Here is a 24900-nt window from a genome sequence, read left to right as displayed (position 1 = left end):
ATTTGTCTCAAACAAGGAAAGCCATGACAACAAACCTGGACAAGAAACTTACAGTTTATCCAGCTCAAAGCAGAGATCTTGGAAAATTATTAAACCATAGGAAGAAAAAAAAGGTCTCAAATATTTTATGTTGATACTTACCATTCCACTGTTTTCAGATCAAAGAAAACAGTGACAGCAAAGCTCTTGTGAGGATATCTAATCCAAGACACTCAGATGAGCCCCTCCATCAGCAAGGCACTGGCACAGCTGTGTCTCCCTTCCCTCTGCAGCATCAAACGGGTTTTGCTGCTGGTATGAATGACAGACTCAAATCTGCCTGTACCCTGAGTCTGGTTTGTCCAGTTAAATGAAAATAAAAATGTGTTTTGTACTACAATTAGATGACACAAGGCTGGGTTGCTTTTCTTTTAAAAAAAACAACTCAATAGCATCCTCCAAACATGTGAGAGACAGAAGCCACAGTCAGACTATTATTCTGCACTTTGATCAATGCAATTTTGCAAATTCCTTATGCCAACAATTCTCTTTTAAACTGGTATGGGGTGAGATTATTAGAACAAAACCAGAAAATAATGATCACAGTTTATGCTCCTAGATTTTGCAAATGACAGGCTAAGGTTTAGCTTGTGTAATAAACTATAATCAATAACCTTGCCACTTCTGCAATAATGCAAAAGGACTATATAGATTTTATCCACATTGCTTAGTCTAAAAATAAACATGTACAAATTAGATAGGATACATCATATATATACACATGATTCATTTATGAAAAGCAATTATTTGTGCTGAGAATAGCTAAAGTCCAGTTTGGAGCTAACCAAATAATTAAGAAGGAAGACAAAACAACATAAGCTTAATTATTATTATTTTAACATGTTAAAAATACAGTCACATCAAAATAGGGTACACAGTTATAAAACTGTTGCAGATGAAATAAGAAAATAGTGTGTATATATTTTATATATAAAAATCTACAGTATTTACTAATGCTGATACATATTTTGGAGCCTCAAGTTGTTTGCACAAATAAATTGTACAGCTTTGTTATGAATTACAGAACCATCATTAAACACTGAGATTATTACACTTAGCCACAATATTATATACATACATTTCTAAGCTGCTGTAAGCAATCAGAACTAAAATAAGCCCAAGTCATATTTATCTTCACAATTTTAGTTTAGGATTTCAGTGTAGTGCTTGGCTACAGTTACTTCGCTGCAGTTTGCAATTTTTAAAGTATAAAATTGCCCAGTTATTAAAAATTACATCAGACACGTTATATACACAAAAAAAAAATGTTTTGAAACATACTAAGTAAATGTTACTTCCATTTGTAAAAATTGTTTTACTTCTGTACCTTAAAACTTACAGAGCCAACCTGCAGCAGTAATAGGCACTAAAGCTCATTCTTTAAAGGAAAAAAAAAATAATATCCATCTCTATGTCTTCAGTTAACAAACCTCACAAAACAAGAGGGAACACGACAACCTTCCAAACTGGTGTTGATACCAATGTTTAGTACTTCAAAATTAGAGAAATCTCTCTGTTCAGCACTCCAAGGACCTCTCCTGGTGAGACCTCCTCTGCCTCAGCTCCTGGGGAGAGGTCAGCACGTCCTGCAGCTCACAGGACTCCATCCTCCATGTGCCACTTCACCTGCTTTTAATTCCACCCCCAATTCACAGTCAAAGCAGAAAGGAAAACACGAAGGGGAAAAGGCTGCAAAGACTATTTAGAATTACTTACATCAGCAGGAGTTTAAGGTTCCTGTTAACAACAGTCAGGGTCATTTTAGTGTAGAACACCGTGCAGCGTGAGCCCGACAGCACAGCAGCACACGCCCCACCTCAGACAGCAACCCACCAGCAATTTGGGGGAAAAAGGGCAAAACACAACAACAAAATCCACTCAACAAGGGACACTGCATACTCACACAGCTCAGGAAACGTCAATCTTGGAGCAAAGCTCAAATTCCTGTGTGCACTTCACAGAGGTGTCAACGAGCTGTGCGATCCTCTGATACCTGTGAGATTTGGCCCTGCAACCAGTTTGAGTCTGACAGCACAGCGTGGCAAAAAGTGAAGGGTGCAGCACCATTTCTGTATCTGGCATTAGGCTCACTGTGCTCCAGTCTTTTGCATATAGAATGACATTCTGAAGGTAGATTTGGGTGAGAAGGTACAGATTCTCCATTTTTGATGCACTTAAAAAACTCCTAAACACTGCCCTGAATTTAAGCACCATTTCTTAGCCAGATTAGAGAGACATTTTTGGCTATCTGCTTTTTCCTGCCTGCTCCTTCCTGCTGAGGAAAATTACAAACAGTAGTCAAAGGAGAGGAAATTAACTCTCACATATGATTAAATTAATAATCCCAAAGCATCTCTCCTGCCCAGAACAGATACTGGGATGCTGAGGCAGCTGTATAAAAATGACAAAAATTCCCATTCAAAATGAATGGCTTCTCAAATAAATTACAAAGAAAAAATTAATATGAAATAAAAGTACTTCACAAGCTTTGCCCAAAGTTAAATGCATTTAAATTTAAACTCTTTAGCTCTTTTCCATATGAGTTTGTGTACTGTAAGTGCACACTCACACAGGCACACACGCACACATCTGTACAGTGCATTAACAATGTCAGTCAAAACTTTTCAGTGTGTTACAGGTTTTAGGCAGAAGGATTGTAACATGAGTTATTTAAAATGTAAGGAGCGACGACAGCATGAACCACGTGATGTATTTGAGCTTATTGCTATGTCTATGTGCATTAGATCACTTCCAGTAGCTTCCATGCAAGTCCAAGAACTCCACCAGCTTTCAACCAAAGTCTGAAACATCTCTGAAAAAGTGTTGTTATTTTTGAACTCACACAAACCATCCACATTTCAGAGAACTGAGGAGGACTACTACTACTAACACAGTACTGTTCAACTGGTTTTGGTTCTTGCCACTTTTCTAAGCACAGCCAGGGTCTCAGAGAAGCACAGACTCATGCACAGACTCATGCACAGTCAGATGCACAGACAATCCATCAGTTCTGTTCCGATAGTGTTGGCCTTGAGCTGACGGGCTGGCGTATTGGTACTGTGGGGAGCCGTTCTCTTCCAAGGCTGGGGAAGTCCTGTATCTCACTGGACTATCCACAGAAACAGCAGGAAGACTGTGCTCATGTAAAGGTGTTGCCTGAAAATGCTGGTATTTCTGGAAATGATCCAAGTGGCCTTTGTTGAGGTCTTGGCTCCAGGGCTGCCTGTAGGGTTCGTGTCTGTAGGCGTAGGCGGCGTCCGGCCACTTTCTCTCCTCTGGTAAATAATCTGCTGGAGGGATGATGAACTTGACACCTGGGGAGGACCTCGAGTTGCTGGTGTATGCATCAACAGGAGCGACTTCTGTCTGAGCAGGGGCTGCTGGAAGAGCATTTTGGCGACTGGCAGGATAGGAATTCATTTGCAGTTTATTTGGGGAATAATCTACCGGCATAAAAGGAGCGTATGGCCTTCCAGAGGGGCTGGCTCGATTCCCGTGGTAATGCAGAGGTCCAGAACTTGCATTGCCTATACTGGAAACATGCTTTGGAGAATTCCCATAGTAAGTAGGGGGATTACTATAACCTGGCAGTTGCTGCTTTACATTCAGTCCATGAGATGGACCATCAGACTGAGATGTGTATTTTGGAGATCTGGGTTGTGAAGTGAAGGTGTAATTATTGGGTATTTTTAATGGAGCTGGTGTTTTTTCCATTTGCTTTCTTGGACTATTACAAAATGCTACATGCCTAGGACTTTGTGGATGAGCTCTCTCAAGCATCTCTTCAACAACATTCTCGTTCTCAGTTTCATCCTCTGAAACATTGTCATACTGAGATGCATTAGACCCTCGCTTACCTTCATCAGCATCCAAAACCCTCACCTTTTGCTTTACATTCAAAGGCTGCATTTCTCCAGGACTTGGTGGTGGGCCCAAACCAGAATGGTTTACTGGCCTCCCTTTCACCTCTGCAGTGAGTTTCATTGTCTTTTCCATTATTTTGATATCAGACGGTTTATTCCACTTAGGTACAAATTCCCTTCTTGTGTTGGAAGTAGCATTGGAATTCTGATTAGCAGCTGCATTATTGTATAGACTTGAGTTGTCTTGCTCTGCTGGCTGAGGCTTTTTTCTGGTATCCACCTCATTCTTAGGCAAACTGTTTGGTGTCTCTACTGGTCGAATCTTTAGCTGTTTTAAGGAAGGTTTCTTTTCCACAGAATTAATTCTTTTTCGGTTGTTTGGTGAACTTTCTGATTCTTCTTCTGTGGATGGTCTTCTCTCTGTCCTTTGTCTTGCTGCTTGTGTCCCAGTACTGTTCTGTCCATTAAGCACTGGAGTGGAGTTAAGCACAGAAGGCAGAGGTCCTGATGGAATCTGCCCCAATGGCTTCTTTGGAAATTCATCTTCTTTACCTAAAACAAGAACAGGAATAACATAAATTCACATTTGTGCAGAAGCCTTCTTTGATCTGTTTGTCATGCAAGCACAAATAGCTAGAAATTAACTGGGCTTCTCTGTGGGTCACCATTCTGCTGAACACCTCAAAGGTTCTTCTGTGCACTGACATCAAACACAGATTTTCCTTAGCCTCTCATCCCAACCAGTTCTTCCTTCCTACAGCTGATGCAATCTTACCAAGCTTTTGCTCTATCACGACACTGCTGAAAAAACCCCATTTTCCTAGATGGCATGTTGGTTACAGTACCTACTCTGTATGGAACCCTCCTCACATTGTTACATTAAGCAAACTGCTTTGTCCACTTTAAAAATCCTTCCCAATATCACTCTCCCATTGGATTATTTTCCATTCATTCATCCTTTAATGTTCACCTCTAGCAAGCCACACCACCAGCTCCTCCCTCACATGCACAAAGTTCCCAGATGACATCTTTGAATTGTCTCTCACTTCAGTTTTTGGGTGAAGCTCCTCATTAACATCTAGACAATTAGGACTTTGTTCCTCTTAAACCCTTTCCTGCCTAGAAATTTCATCCTCAGTATGAAAAACCTCCAGTAAAAGGCTCTATATACAGAATCTTTCTTTCAGTTCAGCTTTTTATCAATACAGAACAACTGAACAGCTGACATCAATCCTGGCTACGTCATGGTTTCAATTGAGTGTTCCATGGGTGGGTTTTGCAGGACACAAGGACATCATTTACAGAACAAGGACACGAATGGAAAGTTCTCCCAGACTGGAGCTCAACGCATTGCAACAGCCAGTGGTAAACATCAACAGTGTGGGGACCCAGAGCAACCCACAGTGACATACAGAAACAATGAAGAAGTGTTTCATGGCTCAATGCTGCTCACAGAACAATTCACATCAAATCTTCTACTGCAATCCTTCCCCTTAGCAGTCAACACCCTCCATAATCACAGCTCAAGTATTTTATCATATCTACTTGCATATAACTTATTTAATTGTGTAATCCATTACTTTCCCATTATAAGAAGAAAAGGTCATGCACTTCTCATTAAATGTATTAATCTAGATTTAATTCATTTGATGTTCAGCATTTAAAAAAAAAAAGTTTTAAAGTCAGCATTACCAAACAAGACCTATTCACTGTGTATCTATTTATAAACAGAAGCTTTGTTATAAGGAGGAAAAAAGAAATGGCTACCCTTGCTTAAATGCTATGCAAAAGAAATGATATAAAATGACTGTTCGTAAAATAATTTTATCCAGTCCCTGCTTCTTCCTAAGGCAAGGACTGCAGAATCCCTTCCCACCAGAGATCAGAGAGTTAGCACCTCACTTTCTAGCTATTTGTAATTTCTTTTTGTTTGTCTGTAAGGGTTCACAGGAGTGAATACACACAACTGCCTCTCCCTGACAAGGGCTGTAGTCACAGGTGAGCTATGTTCATTTACACAGGCATGAGCAGGAGCTCAATCTTTGATGAGTGGTACCTGACACAGACACTCTGAGGAAAGCCAGCAGCCAAGGTGACTGTTATTTGTTCTAAGAGTGTAACAAACTACCAGCACGGATCAGGGGCTGTATAAACAAAGGAAAACTGAGTTTGAGCCAGCCAGGAGAGAGCGGAGAAGAACACAATGGTGCCATCACAACAAGATAACTAAATAAATCACTCAATAGAAACAGCTTAGATTTGCCAAACAATTAAAGGAGTGTTTTCTTGAGCTTTCTTTGTAAGGGCCAAAAGTCATATGGAAACCTAAAACCTACCCTTTGCTTCAGAAATAACTTCAGAAACCTCACTTCACATACAGCAAACAGTGGGGCCAGACCTCAGCACTAGATTCCAGTGAGTGGCACGTGGAATTCCAAGTCTGATGTTTGGTCTCTTTCCATATGGGCCCCCACTATTCCCAAATAAAATCTGGAACAGGCCTCTCAGACCTGCACCCCCAGCAAGGGAGTGTTCCACCACTGGAAGAACAGATGAGGGGACAAAGGAAGGAGTTGCATGGATGCTGTAAAAGAGGTGATTTAACAGCTCTGCAAATACACTGACTGCTGCACCAGCCTCTCCAAAATTGTCCTTTAGTCTTTATGAATAGGAGTTCACTTTCTGAACTTGCTTCTGGTTTGGCAAGAGGCATTTGTATTATTTAATTCCATCTGCATCCTCAAATACACTGTTAGTCAAAGCTGAAGATCTTGTCTCCTAAATAAAAGTGAATTTTGCAAATAATAAATATTCCTGCTACTTAAACCATAGATTGCAGTGCTTTCAGTCCTACTAATCTTGAATGTGAAAATAGCATGAAGTCTGCATTAAGAAACAATACTTTGGTACATGCAAAACACATACTAAAAACTTGCCATCTAAATCATACAGAAATGATCTTTAGGGGCTGCTAATCCATTTATTGGAGATCCAAAGTAGCTATGCAATAGCACAAGAAAATGGCTCTGCAGCATTGCTAAATTATTTAATTTCTGTCCTTGTACAGAAAACATGTTTTAGAAAAAGTGTTTACTTTCTTCCACACTTCAAGTTAAAATATTCTAATCATATATATAAAAACCTGAAGACCAGTTCCTCTGGTAGCTGCAATGCTTCCTTCATTTGCCCAGGGTCATCAAAAACATGAACTCATTTATTTTCTCCCAGCTTTTACTCTAAGAAATGTCTACAGAGCAATAGGAGATCCTTAAATATACCAGGTTGCACTATAAAGGTGGGGTTTGTGTGAGGTTTTGGTTTTTAATTTCACACACTTAAGGTTTCCTAATTACCATTAAGCTCTAATAAACCCAAGTGAGAATACTGCAGACATTTTTATTGAATTCTATCAAGGCTGCCTTGTGTCACCTTTACTTTTCATTTCAGGGTAAAGGAACATTCTACAGCCAGGCATATGTGGGCTGCATGGTCTAGCTGATGTATCCTGTAACATGAATCACAGCTGTAACATGACTAGCAGAGAAATCTTGCCATGTCTGTAGTGAAATTGTTAGAATTCAACATTAATTCACATCCTGAGTAACAAGGAAAATGTTGCAAGAGAATAAGAATAATTCACCTAGAAGAACACCTCTGCATTTTAACAGCACAATCCTGTGTTTATAGGCTGGTAACAGCAGAGCTCAGTGCTGTCAGGGAAAACAAAATACAGAACATTGGAAAAAGGCTCAGTGGGGAAAAGAAGAAATACAGGTTAAACCTCAGCCACAGGACTTCCACAAAACTTGGTATAACTTGACCTTGGATGCCAGCAAGGGGCACTGGTTGCTCAGTCACCCACATCTGCCTGTGGAACTAAGCAAGGCCACCTTGCTGGAGGTACCAAATCAAGGCTACCAGAACAGAGCTTGCTTTGGTTCAAAGGTGCTGCAGCACTCATCACCTACAGCCATAAAAAGCACTGAGAGGAAAGAATTGTGTAAAGAACTATGATGTTGCAGCAAAAAGACATCTTGCAAACCAATCACCTTCTAAAGGAAATTTTTTGAAACTGCAAAATGGCTACTTAATTCTAATTGAAGTATAGAGATCAAACATAAATACCTATACACACTATACACACACAGAGTTGCCACTTCTAGTGAAACAAGAATTAAAAAAACAAACAAACAAAAACAAACAAACAAATAAAAACTCCTGAGGTTCCAGAAAAGTTCATAAAATAAACAAGTAGAGGATAACCAAATTACCAGCATGCACATGACTGCAATGGGACACTTCAAATGCACAAAGAGCATGCCAACTGTGTTTGGGAATGCTTTAAGCAGTCCAGTATCAGCAATAACAGCAAGAAACCTATGATGCTGCATGCCAGCAAGAAAGAAAGAAAAAAGGTAATAAAGGCAAAAAGCTGAGGATAAGAAACCATAATGCAAAAGCAAACAAAAGAAACCAAGGCACAACAAACATCTCTACCTGAAGAGGTACACAAACAGCTCACCAGACAAGCATGCAAAAGCACCAATTCCTTCAAGCCCCATTTCTTTTATCTATCATTTTTCCACTCCAAATCTGCCTAAAGCCTCACAGACAGCTCTCAACCATCTCCTGTAGCACTTCAGCCACACTCACTGTTCAAACTCCTCAGATTTGAGCAGGAAGAAATTTTAGTTGGATGTTTCAAAGGAAATTCAATTGAGTATCTGCTTGTGTTGCTGATTCAAGATCTGAGTTAATTCACTGTCTGGACATATCTGTCTGACTGAGAAATGGAGAAACTGCCAAATTCTGAAACAAGTACTTTTGGGACTAGTGCTTTTCTGTACAATCTGTGATGCTTACATACAAGAATTGAAAGCATTTTAAAACCAGAGGTGAAGACAAAGCTGTCTAGTTCAGCTATGACTGTTCTGACCTGTACAATAATCAGAATGTCCCTTTGTCTTCTGAAGCAATTAGGGCAATGAGGTTTTTCCCAAGTTGCCAATATTCCTGTGAGATATGGATGTCTCTACTTTCATCCTTCTCTCCTTCCTTCCTTCCTTCAACAGAATAGATTTCTAGACAGCTTAGTTACTGGCTTTTCCCAAAAACAAGCACTATAATATAGCTTGTATCAGAGTTTACAGAGCAGCAACTATAGATTTTCTATTTTTCCTTGAAAAGAAAGCTAGTGATTTAGTTGGCTTCTATGCAATATAGCATAAAATAAGCAAACAGCAAAGGAAATGTGGTGAAAAATGGGTGAGGGAGGAGAGCAATGGAAGTAGAGGGAGACAACTTGAGCAAAACAAGAACAATCAGGTGCTTGTTTGTTGTTGGCAAACATACTCCCTGACACGAAAAGGAGCAAAGCCAATATGAGCAGATCTGACTGTTCCCCAAAAGATTAGACAAGCCACAATAAAGAAAGTTTGCCTCTCTTTACTTCCTCCTGCTCAAACAAAGCCTTGGCCACCACCCAGTGGAAGTCGATCTGCACTACAAGACTTTTACAGATAATTGCTTCAGGAGGCACTAACAGCCTCATGCATCGAGCAGCAGACATATAATTGGAGTAAAGTGCTTTAAGTGCTCTCTCCGGTGAATAACAGTCTAGTCCTTAATTTCAGCACCAGAATACATGCACTTTGACTGTTCTAACACAATTTTCAAGGATAGTAATGGTCATAAAAAAAAAAACCTCTTAAAATGACAACTTGAAATTTTGTGTTTATTTTCGACCAGTGACATCCCATCTTCTTCAGTTTACAAGACCAAGAGAATTTTAAAGAAACTTGAGTGCCTGCACTAGAAGCTCTAGCTGCTGTCTGAAAGTCAACCTCTGCTCCTCCTTCCTTTATTTGCCATCATTGGCAAAGGAACTACTAAATCAAATAATGCTGGAAAACTTGAAGGGAGAACTAAAAGCACTGTGTGCCTCTCTTGCAGCTGTGTCACTTCTTTGGTACTGACAGTAAAGAAAATTTATTTTATAAACATCTGCATTCAGATAAACAACAGAAATCTTAACAGGTTTGGCTATTAGCCAGAAGATACAGGTGATCAGCTGCACATCTGTAAGGTGCCCTTGCAAAAAAGAAATATCTGAAATTAACCACTGCTTTACATTCCTAATTCCACATTTCTTCCAGAAAATATACTTCCTTGAAAAGTCAGTTTCAAACAGCAATGTGAGCAATGATCAACACAACTATTTGGATCATGTGTTTAAAGACCATGCAAGTTTTAGACAGTAAAGATTTTTAAATGATGCAAAGCCAAAGTCTAAAACTGCTAAGGATATATACTAACTGTATTAGTATAACTCCACATATTATTGAGTTCATAGTATTGTAAAGTAGTTGCATCACTCAAAAAACAAGGCAGAAAAAACAGTTTAGTTTATTAAAGCATGAAGTGCATTGTCTGAAATAGCTACTTGTGTATTCTTGAAGTGTAAGAGAAAAATCCAAAATTCCTCTGAAACAAAACACAACCAAAAGAAAGACACCATCAGAAACAGGAAAGTCAAGCTGATTTACATATTTCTATTGCTTTGGCTGCCAGAAGGCTCATTAACAGGAGAGAACAGACATTATTTAATAGATTACTGAGGTAGTATACATTTCTGCACTATGACTGTAAAATAGATCATTGAATAAAAGATACTGATTAGATTTATTCACTTCAAAGATAAATATCAGATAAACATTTTTAAATTTACGGCAAATGCAAAATTCAAACTTTGCTAGTTTTCCCCAAATACAGAAAAGATTGGGAAAACTAAAAGAACAGCAGTTTAAAGCTGGTGTTAATCACAAGGACACAGTAAGATTCCAAATTTGCCAATATTGCTTTAAAATTAAGCTACAAGACCTTTGTCTTTGATTTATGGCCTTCAGCTGCTGCAAAGTCTATTTAACTTTCAGTCATTAAAAAGCAACCCAGGAGCCCCCTGCCCACCCTTTTCAGGACCCTTATATTAAAACACAGGTGAGAAACTGTCTCAAGAAGAGACATGAGGGGCTTCACACCTGGAAAGTGTCTTGTTTATAAAACACTGGATTAATAAACTCTTTTCAGCAACATATTTTTAATATGGAACTTTCACTGGTAAGCACTTCTGTTTATTAAAGTCAGACACTATAAAAATCTATCCATATATAAATATTGTTTATTGAGCATTGCATTATTCATGTAGTCCTACAGGAAAAAAATACAGCAAAGCTAGAAATTCTATCCATATCTTGTGAGCATTTATAGAATTTAGCTGCTGTTTTAAATAACAGACAAGGAAAGAATTTGCATCAAGGTATTTTGGAAATCAATGGTGTATACCAAGAAAAATTTTCACATTATGGTCTTAATATCACCCTTGAATTAAGGAAGAGATGGTTGAATTTACATTGGATCTGACTCCAGGAGAATATGTAAATTCACAGAGATTTAGGTGAGAGTGCTCTTCAAGAACCAGCCATGGTGTGGACATCCTTCACCATGTTCCAGGCAATCCAGAAAATACCAAATGCCTTTTCTTCTTTTTGAGGCTGTGTCAGAGACCTCCAAGGACAGTTTTTATGTATAGCTGCCACAGCCTCCCTGTTCCAAGGTCTAAAATCCCCAGCTCCCCAGTCAGAGATGTGCTTAGCACACAGCCCTGTCTCCATAGCCATGGGAACAGAGGGATGCTCACCTTGGGGTGCAGGAACAGCATCAGAGTTCCAAACTCTGCAGGCTGGACTTGTTATGGGCTACCCTGAACTGGTCAGCACAAAACTAGAATCAGCACAGAAAGGAAGAAAAATCCATGGCCTTCTTTATGCAAATCAGCCATGGTAAAAACAGTGCCAATCAGTAGCACCCAAAATTAGCAAGATCCCCTGAACACCCATCTATTCTGGCTGAGCATTTTAAGGGCTTTGTCCTTAAAATGTGAGAAAAATATTAAACAAGTGAGAAAATATTAAACAAGTCCCTTCCTTCTGGGCCCTGAAGGGAACAAGGAGCTCCTTAATTCAGGGAGAGAAGCCATGGAGGAAGTGAGCCAGGGAAAGCTACATCAGACATAAATAGACATGCACTTTAAAGTAACACAAAAGTTATTACCTCTTTTAATATCCTACTGCAGCTTACCCTACTAGGGCAGGAAAATCTATACAGCCTAACAAAGGATGCCAGATGGAAAATTCCACTGAGCTTAATTAGCTCACTGCTATTCCTGGATGACTGATACTGATGCAACTGCAAGATGAAGATTTTTTTTTTTCTTGATCCTAACATGCATTTTTTCTTTAGCTCTTAAAGGTGTAATTTTTGCTCAGTGAAAAAAAAAAGTACATGACAGGAAGCAGTGCTTTGATTTCAGATGAGAAAACTAAAATAAACATTATTTTCTCAGGCTACAGTGAATACTTAAATGAGCAGGCTGGTATTTTTTTGTGGCTGTATTACCTCTAATAGTTTCATATGTTTTAGATGAAATGAGAAGAAGAACAGTGAAATTCAAGGCAATAAAGAGAGCAGAGCCAGACAGACATTTGCATGGAGGTTCCATGGCCAGCTTTTGGCAGGGACCCCATCCTGGAGAAAGAGAAGAGTGTGAGGAGTCCTCACCTTGGGAGGAAGAAGCAGCAGAAACCATGATGAGCTGACCACAGCCCTCATTCCCTGCCCCCTGTGCTGCTGGGAAGGAGGAGGTGGAAAAAAAGGGGATTGAAGTTGAACCCACAAAGAAGGGAAGAGTGGGGGAAGGTTTTTATTAAGGTTTTATTTCTCACTATCCTACTCTGATTTAATTGATAATGAATTCAGTTAATTTCCTCAAGTCAAGTCTGTTCTCCCCATGATGGGAATTGCTGAGTGATCTCTCCCTGTCCTTATATTGATCCAGAAATCTTGTTTTGTTTTCTCTCCTCTGCCCAGCTGAAGAGGGCACCTGGTATCCTATCACAACACATGAGCAAAGCTGAATGTCTAGAGAATGTTCAAAACCTGAAAAAGAATACTGCTAGAAGACAGTGATCAATAAAACCAAAATTAGGAGAGTGCAGAAAACTTTAAAAAATAAAACCAAAGGCTTATGAAATTCATAGCAAGAACAAATGAGGCAGCCTCACTCAAGTAATAAAAGCAGACAAATCAGCTAGATTCCCAAGGGTTAGGCTGAAGGCATCTTATTTTTAGTTTGTGGAAGGTTAAATAATGTTCCCTTCTACCCCTAGGAAAAACATACCACACAGAAAGGCTTGCCCAGGTTAAGCTGAAATCAAAAAGGAAAAAGCTCAATTCCAGCACCAAAATCCACTTCACTTTGCCTTTGCTCTTCCTGTTTTAAAATTAAACCTTCTCATTCATGTTCAGGGGAAAAAAACAATACAAAAAAGACATTTTGTTACTGATTTTAATTTAGCTACCAAAATTAAGAACCAATGTGGCCCAAAACACTGTATCAGAGGTTACACCTGAGTGTTCATGGTGTGAAACCAAACAACTGCATCCCACTGCCAAAGTGTCACAGGAAGAAGACACAGTCACCATTCCTTGCTGTTGGTATCCACAAGAGACTCAGTGAGTCTCACATTTTCACCTCCCTGTCACAAGGGGGTGACTCTTATGTCACCTAAATCCTCCTTGAATTTTCTATGAAAATCCAGAGTATTCTCAAAAATCCCTTGAAGACATTTTGTGTTCTACCAAAAGAAAGGCCTTAAACAAGTTAAGAACAGATTTTCTACCTTCTGCATCAAGAAAATTTCCAGTAAATTCTGTATTTTCCACAGAAAATCTCAGTATGACTTACACGCACGTGATTTTCTAGGCTGGAAGATACACTACCCTCCATCAAGTAGCAAAATACAAAAATCTTCCCCAACTCTTCCCCTACCACAGTTTCAAGTGGAACTTTTCACTGGTGAAATTTACTTTACCACATCCATAAAAAAAATCTCTGTGTCTGCAGTCAAGTGAAGCTGTTGAGATAACCCCCTCACAGTTCAAACATAACCATGGAGAGTTCATATTTAGGACTGAACAGACAGGACTCCTGTGATCTATCTCCTTGTACCATGGTGGTGTGGCACTGATGCTGAGGGACACAGCTGCTCAGATTGGTCACCCACTGCACCAGACCCCTGAGACAGCACCTGGCTGAAGTGTAGGGATAAAGAGCAACTTCTTCTGAAGAGAAAGTCAAAACTGAAACTCAGCTTGGGGAAAAAGGATGGAGAGATGGCAGAATGGGAATGCTGTGGTGAGAAAGGGGAAGCAACAGATGAAAAGGGCAGAAAGTAGAATTAGACCTGTTGTGGGTGGAAGAAATTCTGCTGGAGAGATTGTACAGAAATTCAGGAACTGGGGAAAACAAAGGAATAGGGAGCAAGAGAAATGGGAACTCCGAGAAGAAGCAAAATAAGAAACAAATACACAGAAAGTGTTTGTACTCCACAGGAACAGATCTGAAGAATCAGGTAGAACAGGTATTTACCTGTGATGAGGAGTTCTGACACAGCCCAATACTACATGCAATAAATAATGTCAACAGAAACAGAAAAAATAAGTTCATTAATGAAAGAACAAATTATCACAAGAATGCTACAGAGGCAACCTTTATTCTGACACTTTGAACTTCTGAAAGCTAACCACAGCAACTTAATAAAGTTACTTCAAGGTAAATTCTGCCATGTTTGGAATTTTTTAAAAAACATTTTCTCACACACTTTTCTACAATTAGAAAAGATAAAGTAAAAGGACTCTGAGTAATCACAAGAAAAATTCTAATTAAAGACTATGGAGATAGGGATAGAAAAAAGAATAGAATCTTGAAGAGATCCTATACATTTCCTAAGTAAGGTCACATGAAACAACTATCTCTCATCTGCAACTAAAAAGCACAAATGCTAAAAAGAAATAATGAAAACTATTCCATTAAAGACCCAGCAAGTCTATCATTTGCAAAAAATTAAAAATCTGGATTTGACAAACAGAAGAAGCTATTTGACCTGAAGTTTGGTCCACATCTAATCAATCTACAAAACAGTCTGGATTCCCAGACAATGTAGTGTTTCAGACACTTTAAAACCTTGATATTTGATCCTCTGTCTGAAAGGTTTTATAAATTCAAGGTCATAAAATTACCAGAACGTTGTACTTTTCACAGTGCTTTGCCATTACCTTAAAAACAGCAAACAAAACACCAAAAGAAGAGGAAAATTCATGAAAGGAGAAGTGGTGATTTTACACTGTAAAATATTTTTGGGTAAAAATTCCCCAAATCTATGCAGTGATGAAGAGGAAAATATTTGCACAGTTTTCAACAGCATTAATTAACATTTAAAAAATTACCAATGTGTGAATGACTCCAAATATCTAAATCTGCATATTTGCAAGTTTCTTACCAGCTACTGGTAAATCCAGTTTTGCTCGTTTCAATTCTGATATAGAATTTTGGAGCTGCTCTATTACAAAGTCATCTTCATAGAAGAAATCCTTGGCTAAAGACTCCTGCAGAAATTCTACAAGCTCTTCCATTTGTAATTTCATCAGATGCTCTATATAAGGAGAAAATATTACATTATATATTAAGACATCTTGATAATGAACACTCAAAAATGTACTTTAGTCATGAGGTGCTTTTGTTTTCAAAGTAGAATGAAAAACACTTGTTAATTAGGCAGATAACAGATTTCTACAACTAGAGATGTAAAAACACATTAAAAATTCACTTGCAAGTCACCATGGAAATCCTTTCTAAACATTATTCTTTACTTAGGATGGTATTTTTCAAAAAGGGGCACCTTCAGAAAACCAACTCCAAGTCACCCTCCTTCAGCCTTCTCATGTCCAACAGCTTCAGGCTTTTATTGGTCAGCCTGCATCCTCAACTTACAACCACTGCTGTGGATCTGTACAACAGACATCATCTCTCTTACCAGGAGCTCTGAAAAGCAGATAAACATTTTAAAAATCCCTATTTACAGCACCCTCATTCACAACTGAATTAACTCCCAATGAAATGATGATGGCAGTTCACACTTCAGAACCATTGCTTCAGGCTCTCTGAAAATTCAGGTCATATTTTGAAAGTCATTTTATAATTATCAGATTTTTTTTGTTTCCCTTTTTACACAGCAGTAAGGCCATGTGGATTGCAAGGCTGTAACTGCATACCTGTCTCTTTTTTCATCATTGGTACATCATCAAAAGTTTCAGATGTATAATTTCAATATGGAAACCATTAAAAAAAGCTGGTTTGGTGCTGTAATAAAAATGCTCTCGGCATGTGTTCCACAATGACTCTGACTGAACAGCTACACCATCTATGTTTTTGAGGGTAGACAAGAAATTGGAAAACAAATCAGACTCTGTCTTCTGCCAGCTTCTCTGCCAGCCCTCTCATCTCCTCTGCTGCTGTGAGGTTCTCTCAGTGTTTGATCATGGAGGAAGTTGCTGTGTACTTGCTAAGCAAGCAAATCCACACTGAGACTTTTTCCTCAGGTCTTTCCATTAACAGAGTGGTGAATAAAAAAAAAATCAAGTAGATATCTATTTGCAAATAAAGAAGAGAAACCAAAATATTAAGCCTAATGATTTGCCTCTAAATGTTTGGCTTTCTCAAATGCAAAAATGTAGAAGGTAACCTGTTCCATTTTTCCAAGTCGTTTATGAACAAACTGATTAAAACATCCCAGTGAGACAGTGAGGCAGCATCCCCACAGTTCAAGAAGGATAAACTAGCAAGGAAATTAAAACATTGATTTGATGGGCCCCATCCAGACCTCTGCATTTACACAGAGTCAAATGACTTCACTCAGAAAGCCCAAGTCCCACAGGAGGAGGTGTCTCAAAGTTGAGCTACAAAGCATCATCCTTAGAAATGCTCACATCTATTTAGAAGCTTCCACCCTCAAAAGCTTTTTGGGTTCCTGGAACATAGGATGCAAAGTCACATTGGGGAACCCAGCATAGATGCTTTAGACAGTTCTGTTCAAAATCTCACATTTTACTCCACCCAAAGTCAAGAGATGAAGGAGAATGTCACACAGGCAGACTAGAGAATTTCTGGATTTTAATTACATTCTTGGACAAACAATGGTATAAAGTGACACAGACTGGTGATTCCTCATTGCTGAGGTATTTGTTGGGAGATTTTCAGCATTTAGTAGCACAGTCTTGATTCTTTGTGTGTTTTTTCATTAATTTAAATCCTGTGGCTAAAGAAGCCATTTCCAGACCATGAAATTACCACACTTATCCCCATTGTTTAGTCAGTAATACAACTGACTTCAGGTCCAAATAACTTTCTTACTCTAATAAATACTTCTGTTTGACAATCACACTGCACTGGGCCCAGCTGAGATGGAGTTAATTTTCCCCACAGGTGCCCTGGTGTTTAGAAAAGTCCATCTTGTTTTCTCCTTCCCCCAGCCCTGCTGAACAAGAGAGGGATAGGGCAGCTTGGTGGGCACCAGGATCCAGCCATGATCAACCCACAACACACAATTATAAAGCAAAGATTTTTAACTTTCTGTGCATAAGGAATGAAAAATATCTGTCAGAAGCAGCATAAGGCACGTGGGAAACTAAGATTTTTACACATTAAGGTCAAACTACACAAAATGAGAACAAAACTAGCTGAACCTCTCTTCAGGTTTCAAAGGTTTGACAGATTTCTTTCTTACTTCTGTGCAGTTTCAGAATTGTGTAAGACATAGCAGTGAGAATCCTCTCTCCTTCAAGTATGTAGATATCCCATATCCTGAGGCTTAATGTAAAGGGAGTCTGCAATGACAGAATCAGGCAATGCTGTGAAAACAGTCTGCCCCAAGTCACAATTAAAAACAGCAACAGAAAGAAAAACATACTCACACGATCAAGAAAACACTGGAAAAACCACTTGGTTGTGTAAAAGCTGGTGGGCATATCCTGGGAGTCCTGCAAACAACACAGAAGTTGAAAAATACTTTCAAAAATCCAAGTAATGCCTTGCACTCTCCATGAAAAAACATTTTCCCCTTGAGGCTAATGTACTCAATAGTCACCATAAATAATTAATTTTACTATATAAGACACTGTTACTTCAATCCAACAGAGGCAAATTCTGGTTTTTATAGCTTTTCTTCATTAATTTCACCACCTGAAGAACATGCACTTGGAGGTGCTGAAGTATTAATGCATCCTAGACTTTTATCATGTTCTTGGGACAGAGGTAGCAGAGGATAAAATCCTCTCTCAAAAAAAAAATCAATCAGTACTCTGGAGCAACCCAAGTTCAGGCACTGGGTCCATTAAGTCTTTCATGCCTCTGTAGCAAGGCTGAAAGGACTTCCTTACAAAAATACATATCCACCAGAAATTATTGGAAAACAATCAAATTCTTTGACCAGTGGGCCTCAAACAGGAGGTAGGTTGATAAGGAATTTTATTTCTTGATTAAGGGGCCTGATTTCCCCTAGAGCACAGATAATCCATCAGGTATGACACCCATGCAAAGATTGTTAAAGCTTCTCTGCAGCTTTGTGGAGCTCTTCAAAGTCCTTTGAAAGTAAGAAGAAAAGCCAAAGTAAAAGCAGAAAAGCTAAGAAATCTTGACTTTTAACTGTGGGATAACATCAGATTCTATATGCTTATCAGATTCAGCTTTGCCAAAAATTAAGCACCAAATCTGAGAACTTTGTTATACAAACACTGAATAAACATTGGGCCAAGTCCCTTTGGTTTATGTGCAGGCTTTACTTTTGTCTTTCAGGGGGTAACATTGGCTCATTTTAGTGACACACTCACAGGAAGAGATGAGGAAAACGTTGTTGCTGCAACTGAGCATCTCTTCCACTACCTTTTAAGAACTGGAGATGGATTCTGGCAGCACCAATGTACTGTAAAATGAAATTCTTGATGCCTACTGGAAGGGCATTTTTCTCCCATTAGAAAAATAGTTTACATCTTAGAATAAATATAAAATATTTTGCCAATATTTAAGAAAAGGCATATTATTTTCTATTTAAAAGCAATAAAATAAATAAAACTCAACATGTAGCTTCATGAAAATGGAAGTATTTTAAATGGACCATTAACACCTCTTATAAAGGTTTTTTAAAATATCTATTCTATATCTATATCTATTCTATATATCTATTTATAATAGTATAAATATTCTACTCTAAATATTCTATTTTTTCAATAGAAATTTAAACTGGTTGGTCCTAAAGTCAACTCTGTCCATAGATGAACCAATCACAAGCTAAACATACAAAAAGCCCCTGATAAAATGTTCTAGCATCAGTTTGTTTACAGAAGCTCACACAAGGCCAAATAGAAGAACCACACATTGTCCTTAACTCAGAGGTCCAAAGTAAGACAAACACCCAAATTAATCATTCTTAGGATCCAATTTTATCATAACTTTGTCAAGATGCACCATAACTTTGTCTATAACAAAAACAACAACACTTCTGCCTTTTAAAACTTCACATTTTCTCCTAAATAAGTTTGGGAATAAGTTTGCTTATTCTTGATCTAGTGGGTTCACCTGAACTGAAACAAGGTAAATTGAAAGCTGTAAATTTGCATGGCTTTCATAGTGAAATAAATACTTACCAAATGCTCCTTAAGTTTGGACAAAAATTTCTTCAGAATTTTGTCATGATGTTCCTGAAACCTCATCAGTTTTGGAAAACCAGGAATAAAAAAACCTAAGAAAAGAAGTTGGCCACTTAACAGGTGTTTGTACTATAAAATGATATTAAAAAAGCCATTAAGGCTCCAAGAACATTATCCTTCTATAAGACCACTGGATCTGAACAGATATTCATAACAATATTTTGATGTCTCTATGCACATACTCCGGCCTAAATAGCTACAATCAATACATTCCCTTAGTGACAAATATTACATCAGGATGACAAATGACAGCAGATCCATCAATCCTACGTTAGTCAAACCAATATAAGATCATGTGGAAACCACATTTATAATTATTCTTTAAAAGAAAACCAAAGCAAAGAATCACAACCCTCACCCACTAAAATTGAAATTATAGCCCATGAAGGAAGGGCAAACAGCATAGGTATCTACTAGAACTGTCTGCATTGAAGAAAAGACCCTAAAAAAGACAAGAGGGATATTCTAACAAGACAAATACCATGATTATATCCTATAAGCAAAGACTGTGAGCTCACACAACTGAAACAGAGAGCATTAAAAAACCCATCGAATTGTTTTAGTGATTACACATGGAAAACTCTTAAGTCCCCCTTCCAGCTGAGGTATCAGCAGAGTTGAAGTTAAAAAAACCTCCAATATATTCTAAGCAGTATGAAAACTGGAAGAAAAGTACAGACCCATAGCAGCCATGCAACTTAAAAAAAAATAAATAAAGAGTGACTAAAGTCCCAAATCAAAAAGCAAAGTCTTTCTTGTTCCAATTGTGCAATTCAGTGCACAGTCACTAAGACACAAGACTTGAAACCTCAAATTCACACAAGTTTAGTATTTCATGGATACAAATGCAAATTCTACAATACTTAAATGTCAGGTTGCATATTAGGAAATTTCAATAACACAGGCAAGGCATTTGGTTTTTTCTTTACTGTAAACAGTGACTACATCAGAGCTAATTAGCCATCAACAATAACAATAAAGGTTCTTTTTCCAAGAAAGGTTGCTCTTTTACATTTATATACACCAACTCATTATCCTGAATTTTTAGGACTATAGAAAGATCAATGGAAAGAGCTTCCAAAAAAGCAGATCATTTTCAGGGTCTGATGTCTGCATTTTATCATCTAGAGACTTTACATCTTCCATACAATATGAAATACCAGAAAGAACAAATTTATCTCCTGATTTCAAGTACTTTTATATTAAAAATTAGTCTGCCTAAAGGGCTGCACCCAAAAAGTATTCCAGGTTGCTGTATCACAGGTAAAACTGAAAAAAACCATGAAAAACCTTGTCTGTGGGGAGGAGCTTTTAACCATCCTAATCCTGCCAGCAGGATTCTAATTGAATTTCTTTGCCCACCCCCATGATTTCCACAGGCAGGTGCCCATTTCAGAGAACTATCTGATGATCAGTGCCATCAAGTGCAACTATACAAGTTTTTCTTCATGGATTTTCTCAATTTGGAATTGAAATTCCTTAAGCTTTAAAGACAGTGCTTTAAACTACTTTCCCCAAAGAAGAACACAGAAAGTGCAAACTGTAATATAACATCAGTTAAGTCAGTTTCCTGAGTTTAAAGTTCCCTCTCCCAGTTTAGTTTCCTTTCCAGAATCTACAGTGATATTTGCAGATGCACAGTGACATTTAAAACAGATAAACTCAAGGAATCACAGGAAATCCAGGTTGGACAGGACTTCTGGAGATTATGTGGTCCAACCTGCTGAAAGCAGAACCTTAGACTAGTTGGCAACATTTAATAAATGATAAATTGGGAACATATGAGTTTTAATTAAAGTTTTATCAACGAATATAAATGCACACCTGCCTAACAGGCACTCCAAAACAGTTTCAGTGTGTATAATAAAGCTGTGATACAATGCTTCATATGCTCTGTGGAGAAGCTCATCAAGCCTTGGGCTACTCAAATCTCTCTCTTTTCTCCCCCATCATTTGACAGGTGTGTGACAGGAATAAAGGAGGGAAGGAGGGAGCAAGCAACTCATCTGCCTGTGTTTAATCCTCTAGTTTATCATGCACATGATTTGGTAAATAAGGACCTGATTTTGACTTGCCCCAAAGTAAGAATTTTCTGTGAGCTTTGAGCTCAATATTCTATATGGCTTCAGTTACACAGTTTTGGATTATTATGACATCTATAGATTTTTTTTTTTGTAAGATGCTTTTAGTCTGTGTTATCATTGTGTAAAGCTCCAAGAAAATCTTTTCACATTTGATGAACTCAAAATGTCATTTATGACACTGACATAAGATCACACTTTTTCCCTCCCCCTAAGTCGATAGCTCTGCAGAACTGTAAACAGCAAAATAAAAAACTATGCTTTTGTTTTGGGGGTGGAGAACATCCAGGAACAATGAAAAGCACAGGAAGGAAGATAACACAGAATGAGAAATTCTTCAGCAGGGAAAAGCAGCTAGAACTTGTTGGAAATTTGCTAAAAAGCCCAAGTTCTGGATGACATTTACTTTTGCAGGCTTCCAAGAAGCACAGCTTTTCTAAATCACCACAACTGCAACATCACAAATGTTTTGGAATTTCTGGACTTGTTCCATACCAATAGGCATGGCATATGCATAGATCATAGTAAATCTGGCATGGAAAGAGAGAACCACCAATAACACAAGAGCATGAGAGCAGAAAATTCTGTGTGAGGTACAGATAAAACTGAGAAGCCTGAAGTTCATGCCTAGACACAAGTCCATTTTTTTACTGCAGATTCCTGTCCTGCCAAACGATAGCACAGCTGCAATATTACTTTACACATTCTGTATTAGGCTTCCACTACTATTTTATTACTATATAGATGTCTACATAACTAGTTTTCAATTGGTTACATTCCCTGAGAGAATAAGAGAAGAGGAAACCATCTGATTTTCATTAAGAACTATTTGAAAGATATCACATATAAAAACCATTACTCTCTCTTATGGATGAGAGCTCCAGTAACATCCAATACCTCCCCCCAAGTATAAGGCTCTCATTATGTTTTATTTTTGACCAATGCAAACAGAACAGTTTCATTTTCAAATAATTTACAGCTTAAATAGGACAGGTTGAAACCTAAATACACTGACAGGAAACTCCATACCATGCATAGCATGCTTTGGACCAGAGAGAAGCTTCACCAAGGCCCAGAAGGCATCTTCTTCATTCATGAACATCAGGAGCAAAGCTGTGATCTGGCTCATTCCCTGACAGTATCCAACTTCCTGGAAATCATACAGTGGAAATATTAAAATGCTGGAAAAAGAAGCCTCACAGCCATGAGCTTTTAGCTTTTCCTTGAGTTAGTGGAGGAAAGATGATGCCTGTCCTGACAGCAAAGCTTCCCACCAAAACCACTTCATATTTAAACATTAAAAATATTGATAGATTGAAGGGATGATGCACAACCCTCCAACTAAAAAGTAACCTGGAAGTATTGATTGCTCATTAGAATTCACTACTGATGAACAAAATCCTTGGTCAGTACTAATATTTTCTAGTTACTGTATCATCTTTTTGTCCAATGGATGCATTTCTCATTTAGTTGTAATTTGGGGGGTTTTATGGAGGGTGAGAGTATCTGGCTTTATTCTTGTTTACAGTCAGGGCACCATCTGATAAACACAGGATTTTTTAACAGTGACCTGTAGCTTGCTCAAGTTTAGCAGCCCAATAGCAAGCAATTGTAATAAACCCAAAGAAAAAATTTATTGTTCCAAAACTGAACTTGAGTACTTCCTCTGCTATTAATTTAGGATTTTATGGCAGGAACCAGCTGGCACTATCATTCAGCTGCAAAGATAACCGCATCAATAAAGTATTTGTAAGGACAATTACTTAATTGTAGAGTAAATTTTTTCAGGTTTACAAGTTCTTAGCACAACTTTGTTCTAGAGATAAAACCAAAGCATAAGAACTGCTACACATTAAGAGAAAAAATACAACAAGAAGTGCAAAATAAAAAATTCAAAAATACAACAAGAAGTGCAAAATAAAAACTTCACCATAATATTAACATCATTACACTTTGATGATTGATTTTAAACATAATTATTCATGCAACTTGAAAATACCAGTCCAATATTTTATATGAGGTAGAAAAGGTCAGAAAGAAAGGTTACATTTCCTAGAACTTTGAAAAAATCCAAACCAACCAGTATTTAATTCAAGTAACTGCTTTAATTTCTCTTTCCTCTTCTAAAGTTAACATATTTTATATTGACTTATGGGGAGTTGCTGATGGATATAAAATGGAAGATGTACAGAAATCCTCAAAATGGGCCCAAGGAATGAGGGAACAGTTAAACCACAGTTAAATGTGGATATGAAGGCATTTCTTTTTCTTCTATTTTTAGCACAGTCAAAAGACATTACCAAATACATAAGCTTCTAACCCTTATGATACAGTCTGGGAACCCCACTCTAATAAATCCCATTCAGGACCGCAGCCAAGACCAAGCACTTATGTAAAGATGCAACCTTTTAAACTAATTCCAATTTTTTTTTAACCTTTCAGGTTATGAAATACACCTGTGGACTCCAACATGCATCTTTCTGCAGTATTTTCCTCCCCATCATTCAAATGAAAGGGAGGCAGATAACATAATGGGGGAAATATCAATCACATAAAACTCCAGCACAGCACAAATTCATTATTATTACAAATTGTAAGCATAGTTCAGTCTGTCCTATAAAACTCATCATTCAGATGCTTTATTTTAACTTCAGCTCAAAATATGTCAACAAGTAATTTTTTTCTATGTACTTCTAAAGGTCTCTGAAATGTTTGTTGGTTTTTTTAGGGAGAAAGAGATGCAAGTTATTATCCTACAGCACATTTAGAGAAACCAGATTGAAGTGTGAAGGAACACAGCTTACCGTATTATATATGGAATATGCAGCTAAAATATGAAACAAAGATTGTTGCCTGGAGAAATAAGAGCAGAAAATGAAAAAACTATAGCATTATCTTTTGTAAAAACAGAAAAACATAGAAGTAGTGAACTGCATTTTGGAAACAAGTTTTCCCAATTTAACTTGTCTAGCGCTAAAGAACAGGATAAACCACATTTGACAACAGTAAGTGATTCTGATTTCAAGCCTATTTTGTAATTAGCACCTTTATGAAGTTTTACACGTTGAAATGTTTCAAAAAGTATCAATATACTTTAAAAGAGAGCAGTGACACATCATCACTTTTACAGACAGGTAAAGTGAAACATTGCACGGGTGACATTTCAAACACTGATTTATTCTGAATGCCAAAATATAAACTCCCCAAACTTGTTTTCTGTGCTTGCAGAACACTAACAGCTGTTAGTGATTCCAAACAGA

The 24900-nt window shown here is 37.8% G+C and overlaps 1 protein-coding gene across 3 annotated transcripts in view; it reads right to left on the bottom strand.

The window, feature by feature from the left end:
- Window positions 1–854: 854 nt before the first annotated feature.
- The window catches only part of USP6NL (USP6 N-terminal like), a 114556-nt gene continuing 90510 nt past the window's right edge, over window positions 855–24900 (bottom strand). For all 3 annotated transcript variants that reach the window (XM_066551012.1, XM_066551010.1, XM_066551011.1), the window contains 7 exons: window positions 24445–24493; window positions 22670–22790; window positions 19497–19591; window positions 17769–17834; window positions 17582–17681; window positions 15299–15451; window positions 855–4454 (listed from right to left, as the gene is read on the bottom strand). In XM_066551012.1, coding sequence (XP_066407109.1) covers window positions 2986–4454; window positions 15299–15451; window positions 17582–17681; window positions 17769–17834; window positions 19497–19591; window positions 22670–22790; window positions 24445–24493 — 2053 coding nt within the window. In that variant the 3' untranslated portion in view covers window positions 855–2985. The remainder of the gene's footprint in view (window positions 4455–15298; window positions 15452–17581; window positions 17682–17768; window positions 17835–19496; window positions 19592–22669; window positions 22791–24444; window positions 24494–24900) is intronic.

This window comes from Molothrus aeneus, chromosome 5 (assembly GCF_037042795.1).
Source record: "Molothrus aeneus isolate 106 chromosome 5, BPBGC_Maene_1.0, whole genome shotgun sequence".
Lineage (NCBI taxonomy): Eukaryota > Metazoa > Chordata > Aves > Passeriformes > Icteridae > Molothrus > Molothrus aeneus.
The sequence above is the reverse complement of the archived record's forward strand: the minus strand, read 5'-3'. Positions and strand labels throughout refer to the sequence as shown.